Source organism: Sodiomyces alkalinus (genome assembly GCF_003711515.1).
Source record: "Sodiomyces alkalinus F11 unplaced genomic scaffold SODALscaffold_5, whole genome shotgun sequence".
Classification (NCBI taxonomy): Eukaryota; Fungi; Ascomycota; class Sordariomycetes; order Glomerellales; family Plectosphaerellaceae; genus Sodiomyces; species Sodiomyces alkalinus.
In genome coordinates, this window is record NW_021167083.1 from 1,111,039 (window position 1) to 1,128,365 (window position 17,327).

Below are 17,327 nucleotides of genomic sequence, written 5' to 3' on the forward strand. Positions count from 1 at the left end.
TTATAGCGTTATGGTTAGGTGGAGATCGGGGGTGCGGCTCTGCGCGGCTAGGCCTACTACTTTGTTAGCGTGGGCGCACGGGCCACGTTAGACTTTTCCCCCGCACGTGGGGGAGCCGTAAGCCTATTTCCAGGCATTTTCGCACTTATAATACGCCTAAATTAGCACCTACGCGATACAGGACTATAGATAGGCGTATAGAGCTTGAAAAGAGCTATCGATTGATATAGTTTTTGAGTGGTTTAGGGCGTTTGCGCGTAAAACGTAGGTCCCCCACGTGAGTTGTAAGAAGGATGTTATCACCTATAGACGTTGTACAGGTTATAACTGGTGGAATGGAACGAAGCGTACCTTGGTTATTTCCCTTGATTTTTTCTTTATTACTTGGTATTATCGGCATTTCATCTAACGCCCACTAAGTCGGCTAGGATGCGCACAGACTAAGGTACCTAAGGTAGGTAAAGGTAGCGACTAACTGTCAACCTACATCGCCATAGCTACCTTAGCAGGTACCATATCTGGACTCTCCCTCCTAGGTAGAGAAGTACACGTATTATCTATCTACCTACCTTACCTTTCTGCTAGGGTATAAAGTGGCTAGACCTGCTGCGTGTTCTAGAACTATACAGGCCCTGTTGCAGTGAGTGGACGTGCTATTATTCTTCCGAGTACTTCGTGCGAATAATCGATGAACAACTCGCTGGGATTAGTTTATTGTTGGGTGTTCGACAAACCGTATTGTCTGCCTGCTCTAGAGCTTGGGTTGCTCTCCGGAGTTATAGGTAAGTTAATTACTGACTGCTGCAGTTCAGACACACGAGGTTGCCGTCCTACTTACATGCGTTGTAAGGCAGGGGACTGCGTACGCGGGCACTATCCGCCCGCCGTATTCTCGAAACCCCGATTCCTATCTGGAATAGGCATTCCTCTTGGATTTTCATTCCTTGTGTGAAGAGTCCTAAATTACTTCGTACGTTACTCCGCAGTTAAGCTTGACCCGTCTGCCCCTTCCCGCCTGTCCGCTCGCCCCGTTACTGAAGCGGTGCTGGCTTCGGCTCCATCGGCTTCGGAACATGCCTGATTCTCCTAATTGGCCTTACGGAGTACGGAGAGCCTCTATAATATATCCTATATCGATGTGGTGTGTGGTGTGTGGTGTGCGGTGTGGGGTGAGCTGTCAACCCGTGGCTTTCGGTCCTTCGCACTTACACGCAAGAAGCAAATTACCGAGGTATAGTGCATAGCAAGAGAGTTGGTCTTGGACTACACCTTATGTCCCTTCTATCGATATCCATGTATATATCTTAACCTGTTATGCCGCCCTGCAGCCACAAGTCTTCAATATCCGGCCATTCCTCATCGGTCATCCCGTTATTGCGTTGTTGACTCGATTATTTCAGTGTCCCTAACTCGACCCCAACATTCAACTTCATTTTGGCATAAGGTAAGGTACTAACTGGTACGTAAGAGCACAAACACGCCAATTCAGACATATCCCACTGCCCTATAAACAGTGACCCATCCACCGTCAGCGACTATCCCATAACTCCCGTACAACGTACCTCATGCCTCAGGTATCCTATGTACTAATCACCTCCGTACCTGCCCTGCGAAGAAGACATATACGTAGATAAGGCAGGTACGTTGTTGTACGGAGGAGCACCTACGACTTATCAATGATAGAGTAGGAAGTAACAAATACCTGAGGTACCTTACCCAGGAGACCCTGCCCCCTCATCTCACAGTCACAGTTCGCTTCGCCTTCGTGGATCCCCCCTGACCCTAACCTAACAGAGCTAGCACCAATTTTGTTCGTTGTCCAACATGGTCCCAGGTCCCAGCCAAGCATCGGCACCCATTCCCTTCATCGTCGCACCTCATCCACACATCCACACATCCACACATCCACACATCCACACTTCATCCACGCCGCTGCGGCATCAAGTTGGTACCCTTCCCATTTTATCCCCTATCCCCAGTATTGTCCCAGGGACACTGCCTCTCTGCCACGCTGTACAGAGTATGTGGTAGAGTAGCCCACATTCATTCAACCCGCCCTGTTCGAAAAACAGTCCTCCTTCACCTTTTTCATCTGCAAGCCTCTGCCTGTCTTGCTTGTCCATTGACCGGCCGTAAGTCCATGCCCATTCTCGCTGCCCGTTGCCCATTGTCTAGGTATTGTTAGGAGGCAGGGTTCATTCCACCACCGGCCAAAAAGCCAACTGCCACGCATAATTCTCGCAACGGTGGCACTCGTCCGCCTGAACATCACTAATTCGAGTTTCAAGTCAACACCCGTGCTTCTGCCCAGAACTAGAAACAAAAACATACATACCTGCGAACGCAACGAACGAAACGAACGAAGCGAACAAGTCGAACGAAACAATTTCGAGCCCCATCGGCCTGCCTCGCTTCACCGTGCGCTATTCCTCCACCAGCCGTCTCGTGCCCCCGACTACGGCCTCATTCTCTTCGACCGACAGGTGGAGGAAACAACAGGCGAAACAAAAGTTCTCGTGCTCCCCGAAACGATCAGCCCGACAGACTCGCCGTATCACCCGCCCTGGTTTTTTCCCCTCTCTTTTCCCTCTCTTTTTTCTTTTTTCTTTTTTCTTTTTTCTTTTTTCTTTCTTTTTCTCTTTTTTCCTTTTCGGCAACCACCTCGCGGTCTTTCCATGATATGATACTCTACCCCTAGACGAAGACTCTCTTCGCTCACTGCTTGAGGGTCCCTGGTGTCCGACGACCACCGCCGCCGAAGCCCTCGCTCTCGCTACTCGTTCCCTTTCCACCGTACTGGAACACACTGGGAACCATCCTAGATCTAAGAAACAATCGCTTTCACCATGAGTTCCATAATGGACGAATACCTCGACAATGGTCTGGATAACGACGATATCTTCCCCTGCAAGGGCTGCGGAGAGGTACGCTATTGACCTATAACCATACCCCCCTAAATATCCATCTCCTCCTTCACCTCCACCCAATTCGTCTCTGTTGCCTCTGAGGCACTGACCCGTCTTGTTTTGTCTCGTCGATGCAGATACTAGAAGAAGGCAAAGCGTTCGAACTCGGTATGTCTACTAGCCCGTCTGCCGCCCTTTCCTGTGGTGGCGCCTGTCCATCGCGCGGCTTTCTCTTCCCGGTGTCTTTTCCAATTACAGTTCAGCTGACGCGATTTCCCCTTGTTCACAGCCGGCAATCGATGGCACATCAACTGCTTCCGCTGCCACACCTGCAAGACTCTGCTCGACTCCGACGCTAACCTTCTCCTCCTCGGCGATGGCTCCCTCGTCTGCAATAACTGTACATACAGCTGCGGCGCCTGCGGGAATCAGATCGAGGAGCTTGCTATCCTCACCGGTGACCAGTCCTTCTGTGCTACTTGCTTTCGTTGCCGCAACTGCAAGCGCAAGATTGAGAACCTACGTTATGCCAAGACGTCACAGGGCATATTTTGCATGAGTTGTCACGAGTCTCTCATGGCAAGACGCCGGAAGAAATCCAAGGCCGCCGCCCAATCGAAGGCTCGCGAAAAGGACGCATCGCCCATGATCACTGACAAGTCCCTGCCTGCCTTACCGCCCAACGCAATCCCTCCCAACGCCTTCTCCGATACCCGGGTTGATCCCGATTCCGACACCCCCACCGAGCTATCTCCTAGGCCCCGGCCCGCTTACAAGAACGATTCCTCGTCGAGGAGCAGCTCCAGGCCTGCGCGGTCTCCCGAGCGACCTTCGGAGCCCAACGCCAAGGAGACCGGGCCGGGCCTGTCTTCGAGTAATTATCGAGCGAATCGTAACTCGACCATGATCGTACCGAGCAACGCAAGCGACACCAACGGGGGCGAAGCCGATGGCGGTTTCTTCATCCCTGTTGCCCTGGACCCCACCCCTTCTTCCACAGGAACCCCCCGCTCCGTGTCCGATAACTTTGGCGATCCCGCCAAAAGGAGGGAGAGGGACTACTTTGACATACCGGCAACTGGCTCTAGCTCCGAGACGAGGTCCGCTTCCCAAGCATCTACCCCGCACATTGCCTTCCAGAATCGGGGGCTTCAGCCGCCTGCAGATCTGGATCACTCTAACAATTCACACCGAAAACCGCCCAAGCCTCCGAGACAAGAGCCGACCCCACCCCAGCGGTCGACGCCCAACCTCGATGAAAGAACCCTACGGACTACCGTCACGAGCAAGCCGCAGCCGGGCCAGGATGACTTCAAGCTACAGGATGCCCCGAAGACCAAAAGGTCCTCTCCAGGCGTTAGAGGCCATGCACCTTCGCCGAGCCAACAGCAAACAGAAGGCGGAAGTGATAACGGGCCCAACGGGTCCTGGAGAGGAGAAAGAGACGGGAAGTCTCCTCCGCGTCTCGACACAGGAGACGGTACTACGTCCCGAACCTCGCAAGACTCGCGGTTCCGGGACGAAGATCCAGCCCCTCGGCCCTCCACGGATTCCCATTCCACGGCCACATCCCGCCTAGACAACACCACCAAGTCCATAGCAAGAAAGGAACTCCCCCCCAGCGCTTCTCGTCTCCCCGCCGCCGATCAGAAAAAGCCCAGCGACACCTACATGCAACCGCGAGCGCCGCCGCCGCCGCCGCCTCCGCCATCGGGTGCTGGTGCCGGCGCGGGCGCGGGCGCGGGCCCTTTCACTCCAGGAAGGGATGTGCCCGGATCTGCTGCAGATTCCAAGGGCGAAAAGACCTCTCCCAGCCTACCTCGGTGGAGCGCTGGCGGCGACTTCACCATGGACGAGGACATGGCACGCATCCTCGGGACGGACGAGGGTTCCTCCTCCATCTTGCGGCGCGTATCTAACGCGGTCCGCCACGGTCGTACGAACAGCACCGATATGGGCTATTCGCAGAGTCGGGGTGGCGGACACGCCAGAAGTGTCAGCGAGACCACTCGCGGCACCACATCGCCCCGTTGGCCCAAGACGCCCGTGGTCATGGAGGGCCATGCTAGCAGCCAAAGTCACGACATGAGCAGCCCCATCTCGCTCCACTCGAGTGATGACCCTGCCTTCCTCAAGCGTCAGCTGCGCAACTCCGAGCAGAGGGTCGCGGAGCTCGAGAGGCAGTTCACGAATGAGAAGGACCTCAAGAACCTCAACAGGAAGTTGAGCGAGAAGAGGACGGCGGTCTCGGTTTTGGATACGCAAAACGAGCTCATGATCCAACAGATCCAGGCTCTCGCCCGGTACGCGGAGAAGGCGAAGGAGAGGAAGACGCCGATCGACCCGCGGGACCTGCAGGACTTCGTCATCAAGGACTTCGTCCAGAAGCTCGAAGAAGTGAGGCAGTCGATGAGCGAGTCCATTGAGCGGCTCCACCAAGAGCGAGACAAGGTCGTCGAGGAGAAGAACAGAGCCACAGCCGACCGAGACCGCGCCCTTCTCGAGTTCGAACAGCTGTCCTCTAAGAACGCGCAGCTGGCGGACATGAATAACGATCTGACGCACCAGATCCAGGAGCGGTTCAAGTCGCAAATTGGCAGCCACCCCGACCTCAAGTCCCCCGGCGGCCTCGGCATCTACACACAGCAGAAGGGTACATCGGGCTCGTCGGTGAACCTGGGGGATGCTGCGAGCGTCAACACGGCGACGACGCTCATCGCCCAAGACCACGACGATTCCGTCATGGAGGCCAGGCCGACGGTGGTGGACATCAGGAAGGGGCAGGCAAGAAAGTTCAACTGGAAGAAGGGATCGAAGACCATGGCGCAGAACGTGGCCAAGGGCGTCAACCGAGCGGTAGTGGCCTTCCAGCAGGAACGAGACGGCCGACACCAGCAAGGCTTGTCAGGGGACACGATCGGGCTGCCTTACAACATGACGGTGGCGGCGGTGGATTCCCCGGTCTCGGCTACGCCGAACGGACAAGGACCAATCCGTCATCATCAACAACACCACCAACACCACCAACACCACCAACAACAACAACAAGGCCAGCAGAACGAGTCGCGGCAGGGCTTTGGTTTCTTCAAGAAGAACAACGTGACCAAGTCGGCTTCCGCCAATAACCTGACCACGCCTACCGGCGCATCCGACCCCGCCCCCGCCGAACCACCGTCGACTCTGTTCGGGTCCGAGCTCGTCGAGCGAGCCGACTACGAGCGACGCCAAATTCCGAGCGTGGTGACGCGCTGCATCGAGGAAGTCGAGCTGCGTGGCATGGATATCGAGGGTATCTACCGGAAGACAGGCGGCAATTCCCTGGTCAAGATGCTCCAGGAGGGTTTCGACAAGAACGAGGATTTCGACATATCTGACCCCGAGTTGGACATCACGGCTGTGACCAGCGTGTTGAAGCAGTACTTCCGGAGGCTTCCCACTCCCTTGCTGACGTTTGACGTCTACGACCGGGTTCTCGAGTCCATTGGTATGTTGTATCCTGTTTGGCGGAAGATAAGCAGAGTTTCTAATTTTTTTTTTCTTTTCTTCTCGTATAGCACTGGCCGATGTGGATGATCGGTGCGACTTCTTACGCAAGACTTTCGACGATATGCCACAGCAGCATAGCGACTGTCTTGAGTTCCTCATGTTCCATCTTGCTCGCGTAGCTAAACGAGAGCCTGAAAATCTGGTACGTGTTTTTCTACTGCTCTCTTCCTCCCCCTTCCACACTTTACCCATGGTGGCATGGTTCTGACTGAGACGTGTCGTAGATGTCTCCTAAGAACCTCGCTGTGGTGTTTGCGCCGACCATCATGCGAGACAATAGCCTCGAAAGAGAGATGACGGACATGCACGCCAAGAGTATTGCGGTGCAGTTTGTCATCGAGCACAGTGACACCATCTTCACCGATTAGATGGTCCAGCTGCTTGGGCAGAGACCCCAGCAAGAAAAGACCAAAAAAAAAGAGAGAAAGAAAGAAAGAGAGAGAGAGAGAGAACGAGAGAAGACCCGAGCCCAGTAGCCATATGGCACATCGCTCCTTGTGCATACTTGACACCCCTTCAACGATTTGATGCCTCGGTCCTAGTTCATTTCACTATATGGAGTTGGGTATAGGGGGATTGGGATACCATCGGATCTGTCCCGGCGGCCCCTGTTCCATTTTTTATTGTCTCCTACATTTGGCTTGATTCTTTTTTTTTTTTTCTGATTCTCAGCAGGCATGGTCATGCTGGAGAGCGCGGAGGTTCGTTGTTAGAAAAATTTAATGATATCCCCAAACATTTTTTTTGGATGGCTTTCCAGGGGCGGTGATTTTCTTTTTCTTTTCTGTTCTTTTTCCACATTATCTTTTCCCGTCAACTCCCTACTGTTAAGACGACTACGGGTTGCCTAAGACTCCTCTTCTTAGTAGTTTGGGGCTTATTCTGATGGGACGGGCATCCGGGCAGGTCCTCTGTAACTTGAAGGTTGTTCATAGCATGGGCGGAGAAATGTCATTGTCGTAGGACCGTGAACGACGCGTTTGTCGACTCGAGACGCGGTTTTCGAAGACCGTCATGGGGCTTCTGAAGTCGAAGTCCGGACAGATGTAAGATTAATTACCATGAAGGTCTTCCATTACAGACCGGAGTTCTTTAACCCGGGGAAGAAGAACCCCCCCCCCGAATAGAGCATTGACAGAAACCGTAATATGGTCTTTTATGCCCAACAGGAGACCAATAAAACAAACAGAAGACAGGTGCGTATAGACGTGGACCTGTAAATTTTACGCACAAAACACCCAGCGCCAATTCGACTTTTAAAATACCTCGAACGAAACTCGCCTCAACTCTGCTGCACCATCCTCTGAACCTTCTCGAGAATAATGGCACTCTCCCGCCCCAGCTTCCGCTTCTGCGGGCCCTTCGCCTGCTGCGCGTTCTTGCCGCCGCCACCAGCGCCTGGCCGCGCCTTCACCATGGCCCGCCTTAGCCGCGCGCGCTCGGCGACCTTGCGCTCCCATTCCTCCTGGCGGCGCTGCGCCTCCTCGGCGCGGGCGGCGGCCTGGGCCTTGCGCTCCTCGGCCTGGCGGAGCTGCTTGTCGAAGTAGCCCGGCTTGTTCGCCGCGCGCTGGCGGGCGCGGTCGCGGTTGCGGTCGCGGCGGGCCGTGTGGGGGTCGAAGACGTCGGCTTGGGCGGTCTGGTCGTCGTAGCCTCTATTCTTCGCCGCGCTGACTTGGATCTGGTTCGGGTTGGGCACGTCGCCGGGTTCGGTGTCGAGGAGGGCTTGGCGGTCTGGGTGGAGGTCTGTTTTCTGGTCGTCTTCCTCGTCGTCGGCGGTTGGGCGGGGGTGGTGTTCTGACGGGGATGCGGGTTCTGAGGCTGGATTTGAAGCGTCGTCCTCGTCGTCTTCTGAGCCTGCGTCTGAGCCTGAAGCGACGTCGGGGTCGGAAGAATGGGCTTCGTTGTCGTCTTCTTCGTTTGTGCCGAGCTGCTTCTCCTCCTGTTCGGGCTCTTTGCCTGCCTGGTTCGTCGCTGGATTACCCGGCCGGGAAGACGCGGTAGGACCGGGAACATTTGGGGGGGTTCCGGAAGCAGCGAGCTGCCTCTGCTTAACCTTGGCGTACTCCTTCTTCACCTTGGCCTTGTGAATGAGCGTTTGCTTCTTCTTCGCCACTGTGCAGAGAATTAACTACATTTCTAGAAAGGTTGCGTGAGAGAGTGTGGGAGAGAGAATGAGACTTACGTTGCCGCTTCCATGGGCCATCGGGGAGATTGTTGGGCCCAACTCGAAAGCCTCTGCGTTTCTTGCTGGCTTGTGACGGAGCTGCAGATGAGGTGCCCTCGGCTTCATCGCGAGTGCGTTTCCTGGGAGCCATGTCTGAAGTCTTTGCTGAGTGAGGCCGTAATGGCTTGACCCGGTTTAGGCCGTTGTTTGGTAAGAACTAGGAGCGTTTCCTCTTGTCCAGTCTCCAGGTTCAAGCTGAGAGGAAGAGCAAACTAGCTCTATAGAACGGAGAGAACTGGTCGTCTGGCTGTGAACCTGATAGTAGCCGTGGTTTTCTGTCGATCCTGGATGTAAATCTATGCAGGGTGTTTTACTGTAGGCCGGTATCAGGTCGTTCTTTTCACTGCTTCATCCATACAAAGGGTTCCCTTGATGAGTGCCATCGAGGCCTTGATTTTTTTTTTTTTTTCTTATCAAAGCAAGTGGGGATACGTCTAAGGTACTTTACCTTAGGTAGAGCTCTAGAGATAGCGATAAGATAGATAAGAACGGTGGGGCATGTTCGGCATAGAGAAGTGGACATCAGGGTCCAAGTCGGGTCCCTCTAGCGCCTACGTAAAGTACCAGTACCGTAGCTTATTTCGGGTTGACCGGAGTTGTGGGGGGCCTAAAGTGACAGCAAAGCAGTGGAGATGGCCCAGGCCCTGTGACCACCCTATTGACCTGTGACATGCACTCAACTTTGTGCTCCGCATGTGCTAAACCGGAAAAGACGTTGGGGGGAGTTGGGGGCTAGTTGGGTACTAATAGCGCTTCGAACAGGGGACTTTAACGACGGAAGAGAACGGCCGAGATCTAAAAGACAAGGAAACAGAGACAAGAGGAAGAGATATAAGAGACAGTTATTTACAGCCTCATTTAAACAGCTGAATTATTGGGAGAAAAAGCACTTCGAACATGTCGATTAGCACCAAGTAATTACAAATTTAGGTACTGACCTTGCCGGCTTTATGACACATTCACATGGTGGGTCTTAACCCGAGACACCTTTATGACGTCCCTGCGGCAATATCTCGCGTCACTGAGCTTTCAAGACTTACCGCTTTCTCCGTCGTCTGATGAGATTTGACCCCCCCATGAATCCATGACTAACACTGCACGGCCCCTAATTTATTCCCCCTAAAGACAAGGCCAACCCCAACCTCATTATCACCAGCCTCTTTCTCTGGACCTCACCCTTCTACTCATATTCTTCGACTACACCTACACGAGAGAACGCCAGACCAAAACCCATGTCTACTTCAGGAACATCAAAAGCCACCAGCACCGCCAATATCGAATGAAACGACCAGGACAACACACAACACACGACGAGGCATGATAGATCCTGACACGTCTGGATCAGCCGTCTCCGAGAACCACTGGTTTCCCTGCTTCGTCTGAGCTACAGCGGCGTGCCAGGATCGTTGCTGAGGATTCAGATCCCCCCTCCGCAAGCCCCAGACCATGCCCATCTTCCAGGCAGACCTCGAACAACTCGAAGGGCAGGTGATATGTCAACCGCTACCACAGCCACAACCGCCTGATCCTATCACTTACCGAGCACGTGGCTCTCCGACGGATACGTCCTCGCGGCCGCAACCACTCCACCACTCACCATCTCACCTGACTAGGAAGATTTCCGAAGAAAGTATCCGTACCGAGTTTTGCGACGGACCTGTTCTGGATAGTCCGAGACCGGCCACTCCCGAAGGATGCCACGGCCCGGACTTGGGACCTGTGTCGGTCACCTCGGATCGCGCCGAGCTTATCGACAGGCTAAAGAGAGCACAGAGTCCCCAATGGATCTCCAGTTCTCATGTAAGTCCAGAGGCGTCTGGCTTGGCTTCTTTTCTCCCTCTGCTCTCGGGGGAATTCTCACTCATCACTTATCTTCCCTGTCGCTAGCTCGAGGCTCTCTTCAAAAGTCGTGACAGTCATGACCCGTCTTCGCCGATACCGTCACAGTCACCGTACCCTCCCCGATCCCCGTCTAGTCACCTTGTCCATTCGCCCGACCTCCTCCCACCGGCCGACATTACACCAGAAAAGGCCCGGGGACCTCCGAAGGTAGCCGAGGTGCGGTCGTCGGACGACGAGGCCAGGCTAAGAGAAGGGCTCAATATCCAGAGACCGAGGTCCGCTCTCCATAGCGGCGACTTTACCCAGCTTGAGTCTCGTAGTGACCGTGACCCTGATTGTGACGCTGACGCTGACGCTGACGCTGACGCTGACCCTGACCGCGATCGTACCCGTACCCGTGACCGTGACATTGATATTGACATACATCAAACGCGACAAAGGGCCGGTTATGCACAGCCTCGGCCTGAGCACCTCTTCCAGCCGGCTGGTGCGGCCTGGATAGCAACCTCACCTCCTCGCCCTCGCCCTCGCCCTTTCGCCTTTGACCGCCGTCCATGTCCCTCGTACGCCGATCCTACCGAACACATCGACCCTGGTGACGATTTCAGATCAATCCCTTCTTCCCTGTCGTCCTCTTATTCCACGAGCTTTGCATACAAGGCCCCAACCACTCCTCTGGTCCAATCCGAGAGTAACGAAGATCTCGAACCGGCCTGGCCGAGAAACGGTACCGGCGTTGGCGGCGCCGACGTCGCCGACCTCATCTCCAGCTTCAGCCCAGTCATCTACCATCCTCGGCGACATACCCTAACCGCCGCTCCGTCACCGCTCAATCTCCTCAATCTCCCGCCGAGGGGACCAGCCGCTGCCGCCCTTGGTGGTGGCCTGTCCGCCCATCGGAGGGAAGGCTCCCTGCCGTATCAGGCTCATCAGCCACGCCGGTCTCTCACCTTGGCGGCCAGTGGCTCCCCATTCCTGGGGACATCGCCTCAGATGCCCGCCCTCCTGAGGTCTCGGCGGTCGTCTATCAGCGCAGAGTCGTCTTCTCCCCTGCAACACGCCTCCATGGTGGGCTCGTACGAGGAGAGCATCCTCCGCGGCCGCATGTCGACGACCCCGTCGAAACCGCTTGATTTCGTCGCCCAAATCGGTGTCCTGGGCTTGGGCAAGTGCAAGCCCAGCCTAAAGTGCCCTCCACACGTGACCCTTCCCTTCCCGGCCGTCTTTTACAGCTACGGCAATAGTAGCTTATATGGAAGGGCCCCTTCAGAAGACGGCCCGAGTCCGTACGTGGGTCAGATCGATCTGGAAAATGGACTGCCCAACCAGAGCGACGAGAACCGTTCCAGGAGGAAGATGCAATCCCGCTATGCCGAAAGGCGCTTGGCCGAGGAACAAACATCTCCTCCCCCCTTGGATGGGCCGTCTGAAGAAGGTCTGGATCGGGAGCCGAACAGAGACAGAGACAGAGCCAACCGGCCACGTCGCGGATCAGGTGCTCCGCGTGCGCCCCCGGGCGGCCATTATCGGATCCCCGAAAAGGGCCAGATCCAGATCGTGATCAAGAACCCCAACAAGACTGCTGTCAAGTTGTTCCTCGTTCCCTATGATCTTGCCGGTATGGAACCCGGCACGAAGACGTTCATCCGTCAACGCAGCTATTCCATGGGACCCGTCATCGAAGACGCGCCGGTTTCTGAAGCCTCCACGGCTGACCGCCCTATTCTGCGCTACCTTGTCCATCTGCACATATGTTGCCCTGCCAAGGCCAGGTTCTACTTATATAAAAACATACGTATCGTATTTGCTAACCGTGTTCCCGACGGCAAAGAGAAGCTGCGCAACGAAACCACCTGGCCAGAGCCCAGGTTCACGGCCTACAAGCCCGTCCGCGCCATGCACCCCCCGCTGTCCGCCGCCAGCGCCAGCGCCAGCGGCCCGGGCGCGATGCTGGCCGCCGAGACTGCCTTCAGGAGGCGCAGCTCAGGCTTCACGTCTGGTCATTTCCCGCGAGGCCTCGAAGCCATGGACGGCGGCGTTTCCCCATCTCCGCATGGTCCGACGTCGCATCAGCCGCATCATCATCATCATCATCATCATCATCACGCCTCGTCGTCGAACCCGTTCGGGCTCGGGATCAGCACCGACAACCACACGGTGGATCCCATCCCGCTACGCTTACCACCGCCGAGGCAAGACCGGCTCGGCCGTGACGGCAACGCCGCGACCCACGCTGGTCTGCGGTCCCCGACGATGACCGAGTCGACGTCGTCGTCGTCGTCCCAGCCTGGTAGCTGTAATAACAGCCGACCGGGTACCCGGGACGGGCTGGATGCGCAGATTGCCCGATACGAGAAGCTCAGCAAGGGCGATGTCGGCTACGGCGGGAATTCCTTTGCTGGTGCGTCGGGGCTGCGGAGTCCAGGTGGGGCCGAAAGTCTGCTCTCGCAGCGTTTGCGGTCGCTCGGCGTTCAGGGGCAGGATGCCTCGGTCTTCGAACCGTGAGGATCTCACGTGTCGATTTGTTGCCTTTTATTTTTATTTTTATTTCTTTTCTATTTTTCGATGGGAAATTGGATGATTTCTTTGCTATATATACCTATCTATCTACGCGCATGGGTCGGCGAAAAGGAGGCGTCCTATATCTACCGAAGATTGCCCCGGTGCACTTGAAGCATTTGCAAATTTGGGATGGGCTCTGGATATTGCAGTCTCTTTTGGTCATTTACGTTGGGTTTATGGGGATATTCATCTTGGGAATAGGAACAACTACCAGCTTGTGCAAAGTCATCAGACATGAGAGGAATAGGACATTGAGAATGACCATTTGTTTTCTCCCCCAAGCTCTTTTCTTGGGGCGACTTTTCAGACGATTGACATGACCGGTTCATACAATTCTAATCCTACCCAGAAATAAAACTACAGCTAAGCTCGACATGGAATTTACTTGGCCGTAATATTCTTGGGATGGATACATTTGCGGAAGCTCTATATGTCAATCTATCATGCTGGTTGGGAACAGGAACTCCCGAGATTATCCTACACCAAAACCACTGGACTCCGCCAGCATGTGTGTCTGAGTGTGTGAATGTGCGTGTGTGAGAGTGAGAGAGGGAAGAGAACCTAGTAGTATTCTCAAATATCATACAAAGAGCCAGCAAATCCATAACAACAGAGACGCAAGAAGAAGAAAAAACCACAAAAAAAACAATATGTTGATTTACCACGCATCCTTAATCTCCGGCTTAAGAGGACCCTGCTCACTGAGCTCAAGACGCGTCCGGAAAGCGTCCTCCAGCTTGGGACACTTCTTTGTAAACTCGGCAAGGACGCGGCGCGCCTCGTCAGACCACGGCCCCTGCTTTTTGAGCACGAGGTACTGATCCGCGAGGAGGACGAGCGTCTCGGCGTTGGGGCGGAGGAAGCGGGGCGCGTTGCCCATCCGGCGGCGCTCGAGCGGCAACGAGTTCCGGGCCCTTTGCGAGACGACGCGCCGGGCGGCCCAGCCCATCCAGTTGGGCATCAGGATGTTTTCGCAGAACGTGCAGGCCGCGAGCCACTGGCCCATGCCGGCGAGGGCGCGGCAGATGTTGTTCCAGTGCCCGCTATGCAGCTTGAAGCCCGCGCGCGTGATCTTCTCGATCAGGGCCACGAGGCCCCGGTGGTCCCCCTCGGTGTGGAGGACGCGCTGCATCGTGTTGATGGAGCCGGAGAGCGCGTACTGGTACCGTGGCAGGACGCCTGGCTTGTTTTTCTTCTGGTACGAGGCCGGGCGGCCGAGTCGGAGGGCGGAGTCCCAGGCGTACGCCCATGTTTCTTTGACCTTGTCGTGCTTGCCGTCGAGGAGGTCGGCGAGCATCATCGATTCGAGCATCGGGAGGGGCAGTGTCTCCCTCTGCAACGGCCGGCCCGTCACGGCTTTGGAATAGAGCTGGAGCAGCTCTTCGACGGAGACGAAGTCGCGGAACTGGATGAGGACCTCCATGGCTTCCTGGACCGTGGAAGCGTGAGAACGCAGGTGCTCAACGTCGCCTAGGTCGCTGAGCATCGTGCTCTTTCGCTCCGAACCGAACAGGGCATCATCTCGTTGGCCCGCCCGTAGCATCCGCTCGTAGTAGTCCACGAGCGTTCGGCCAAGCTCTCGGGCTTGGTCGGCGTCGATCTCCCCCGAGCCCTGCTCCCACGGTTTGAAACGCCGTCGCAGCTCGGCGTCGACCGCAGCAATCGACGTCTTCATCGACATGGCGTAACCAGTGCGGGACATCAAAGCCACGACAGATCGAACCAGAGACATGTCGCGGCTCCTCAGTGCGCTCGACATCACCATGGCGAAGTGGCGTTCCCGGACGGGGAAGGTCTTGTCCTCGACGGCGGTCTGCAAGAGTCTGTACGCATAGTGGGCTTCCTTGCTGAGGACCAGAGACCGCATGAGGAGATCGTACGTCGCGGCGTTCCATTCCACGTCATGTTCCTTCATGAGATCCAGGATTCGATAGATGCCCTTGAGGTCCCGCCTGTGGCCCTGGTACTTGAGGAGGCAGTTCCAGAGATCCACTTGATCTCCGCTGATCTCCCTCGTGCTCGCATTGATGCAAACGTTCTGAGCCTCCTCAATCTTGTTGTTCAGGCAGTACGCGTTGACAAGACTGGCAAAGACCGCGGAGTGCGCCTGGACCTTCAGTGACCGGGCCCGCTGGTATAGTTCCAGGGTGTAGTCGAGATCGCCCAAAGAACCAGACATGGCCATTATCGTCCCGAAGCTGACCGAATCGGGCTTCACGGCCTGGCAAAGGTCTTCGAAGACAGCAATGGCATCGTCGTAGCGATCCGCCTTGGTATAGGCGCTGAGGAGGATATTCCAACTGACCACGTCTGGCGTCGCCTTGTTGCTGGCAACCATCTCGTCGAACGCCTGTTGTGTGTCCTCCACGATTCCCCGGTTCTTATAGGCGTTCAACACGTGGTTCCAGGTTCCCGGGTCCTGAATGACGCCTTTGTCCTTATACTTTTTCACGTAGGTCGTCCACATCCTTCGGACGGACCTCACATCTCCACGGGAGGCATAGAACTTCAAGTACTTCTGACACCCCCACTGATCAAGACCGCCAAAAGCTTTGTGATAGTCTTCATAGATCTGTTCGAGGCCCAAGACATCATGAGGATAGAAAAGTTCGAACATGTCGTGCAACATCTTCCAGTTGGGCTTGAACCTCGATAATGTCCGGTATACGCGGTAGATGTCTGGGACACAGGCTGTTCGGCGCTCCTCGAAGGCTCGATTGATGTACATGTAGTAGAAGTCGGCCTTCCTGAGAATCTTGAGTATCGGCAGGGCTTCGTTGGGCTGGCAGGGCTGATGGAGGGCGCATTTAGCTAGGCCTTTGAGTAGCCTCGAGATGCTGGTGGGACCAATGTCGGACAGGTCAAGGGTGTGTGCGGCGGACACGGACTCCTCCGTGGGATCGTTTGCTTGCTCCGGTCCTGCGTCGGTCTGTATACTCTGGTCTTCGCTTTGCCTTGCGACTAGGTAGTCCTGAAATTGCAGTACCCGGGCGCCGAGGTCATGGATGGCTGCGGCAACATCATCCAGGTTTCCAAACTCGACAGCCTCGACAGCGCGGAGGTTGCCGTAGGCGTCCCAAACCCGACAGACCATGTCCCAGGCTGAAGTTTGGAGGCCGTGGGTCACGAGGTGAGTAAACCCGCCAACTAAGCGTCTCCAATGGAGACCCGTGTGGTAGACGTCCAAGGCCGCATCCACGTTGCCCAGCCGCAGTTCTGCGGCGACTGCCGCAGTGACGGTGTCTCGATCCCAAGAGTCAATGCCGAGTTGCGAGAAGAGCTGGACAACCCTCTTCGAATTCTCAGGGTTAATGGACTTGTGAAGATAGGTGATAACGCGCGATCGAATCTCTTTCTGCTGTGGGGGTTCCAAAAGACACCAATGTCCCCAGATCTGGCCAAAGAACTCGGTATCGGATCTTGCCATGAGCCTTCTCATCAGATCCAGCCGGGAGCTTGGCGACAAAGACGTCCCTTGCAGATTTGTGTTCTCAGCCCCGGCTGGGCTATCTTGATTTGTCGCATCCTGCCATTGTTGGTGTACTGGCTGAGGCAGGGCATCTTGATCAAGTCCGTTCGGCTGTGGCTGATCCGCAATGGTCGGTTCTGCGGATCCCCTGGCTTCGGAGGCTGATAGAAATGCTTCGCGGGTGGTCGAGGTAAACCGCCGTGATCGCGATTGGACGTGTGTTTGAGAGGCTGACGTCGTTCGGTCCGCTATGGAGGGCGAAAGCCTACGCAAAAAAGCGATAGTGCCCCGGGGGTAGAGGAAGTCGAGCAAGAAGGTTGAAGCGTTTAGCCGGTCTGGAGCATTGGCCGAAGTAGTTGTATCGTTTGCGTCCTGAGGATCCTGGGCAGTAGCAAGCCAGAGAGGGGATAGGTCTAAGGCAGCAGCACCATGTTGCCAGAATCCGGTGTGGAGCCTGCGTCGAGTCCTGACCGATGCTGGGATGGAATGCCGAAGGGTGCATGGCTCCAAACTCGAGGCAGCTCTTTCCAGCATCGGGTGCAGCTCGATTCCGGGGCCGTCTTCTGTTCGGTTATGTTATTGTACGCAAGATAGAGCCGCAGGAATAGACCCAGGCATGCTGGCGTCTCTTCGGATGTTGTTCGAATGATGTCTCCGTTGTATGCGGCGAACGAGCCTTTTTTTTTTTTTTTTTTTTTTTTTTCCTTGTGGTCGCAAGGAGCTCGACGAGTCCTTTGGATAGGCCCAAAACAAACAGACTAACTGGAGTATGCTTCAG

The 17,327-nt window shown here is 55.6% G+C and overlaps 4 protein-coding genes across 4 annotated transcripts; 2 read left to right on the top strand and 2 right to left on the bottom strand.

Annotated features, from left to right (window-relative positions):
* Window positions 1-2,846: 2,846 nt before the first annotated feature.
* Window positions 2,847-6,820, top strand: SODALDRAFT_277110 (rho-type GTPase-activating protein; the record flags this gene model as incomplete). The annotated part of the gene is made up of 5 exons (XM_028608046.1): window positions 2,847-2,924; window positions 3,044-3,074; window positions 3,196-6,390; window positions 6,461-6,594; window positions 6,677-6,820. The coding sequence occupies 5 exons, from the start codon at window positions 2,847-2,849 to the stop codon at window positions 6,818-6,820; spliced, it is 3,582 nt and encodes a 1,193-aa protein (XP_028466462.1).
* Window positions 6,821-7,734: 914 nt separating this feature from the next.
* Window positions 7,735-8,767, bottom strand: SODALDRAFT_324094 (hypothetical protein; the record flags this gene model as incomplete). The annotated part of the gene is made up of 2 exons (XM_028609854.1): window positions 7,735-8,564; window positions 8,635-8,767. The coding sequence occupies 2 exons, from the start codon at window positions 8,765-8,767 to the stop codon at window positions 7,735-7,737; spliced, it is 963 nt and encodes a 320-aa protein (XP_028466463.1).
* A 911-nt stretch (window positions 8,768-9,678) lies between these two features.
* SODALDRAFT_311550 (hypothetical protein) lies at window positions 9,679-13,023 on the top strand (the record flags this gene model as incomplete). Its single annotated transcript, XM_028609173.1, has 5 exons — window positions 9,679-10,476; window positions 10,564-10,915; window positions 11,021-11,245; window positions 11,300-12,574; window positions 12,716-13,023. Exons 1-5 carry the CDS (start codon window positions 10,123-10,125, stop codon window positions 13,021-13,023), a joined length of 2,514 nt encoding a protein of 837 aa, XP_028466464.1. The 5' UTR covers window positions 9,679-10,122.
* A 715-nt stretch (window positions 13,024-13,738) lies between these two features.
* SODALDRAFT_339981 (coxI translation protein CYA5) lies at window positions 13,739-17,083 on the bottom strand (the record flags this gene model as incomplete). Its single annotated transcript, XM_028612903.1, has 2 exons — window positions 13,739-16,586; window positions 16,746-17,083. 2 exons carry the CDS (start codon window positions 17,081-17,083, stop codon window positions 13,739-13,741), a joined length of 3,186 nt encoding a protein of 1,061 aa, XP_028466465.1.
* Window positions 17,084-17,327: the final 244 nt, after the last annotated feature.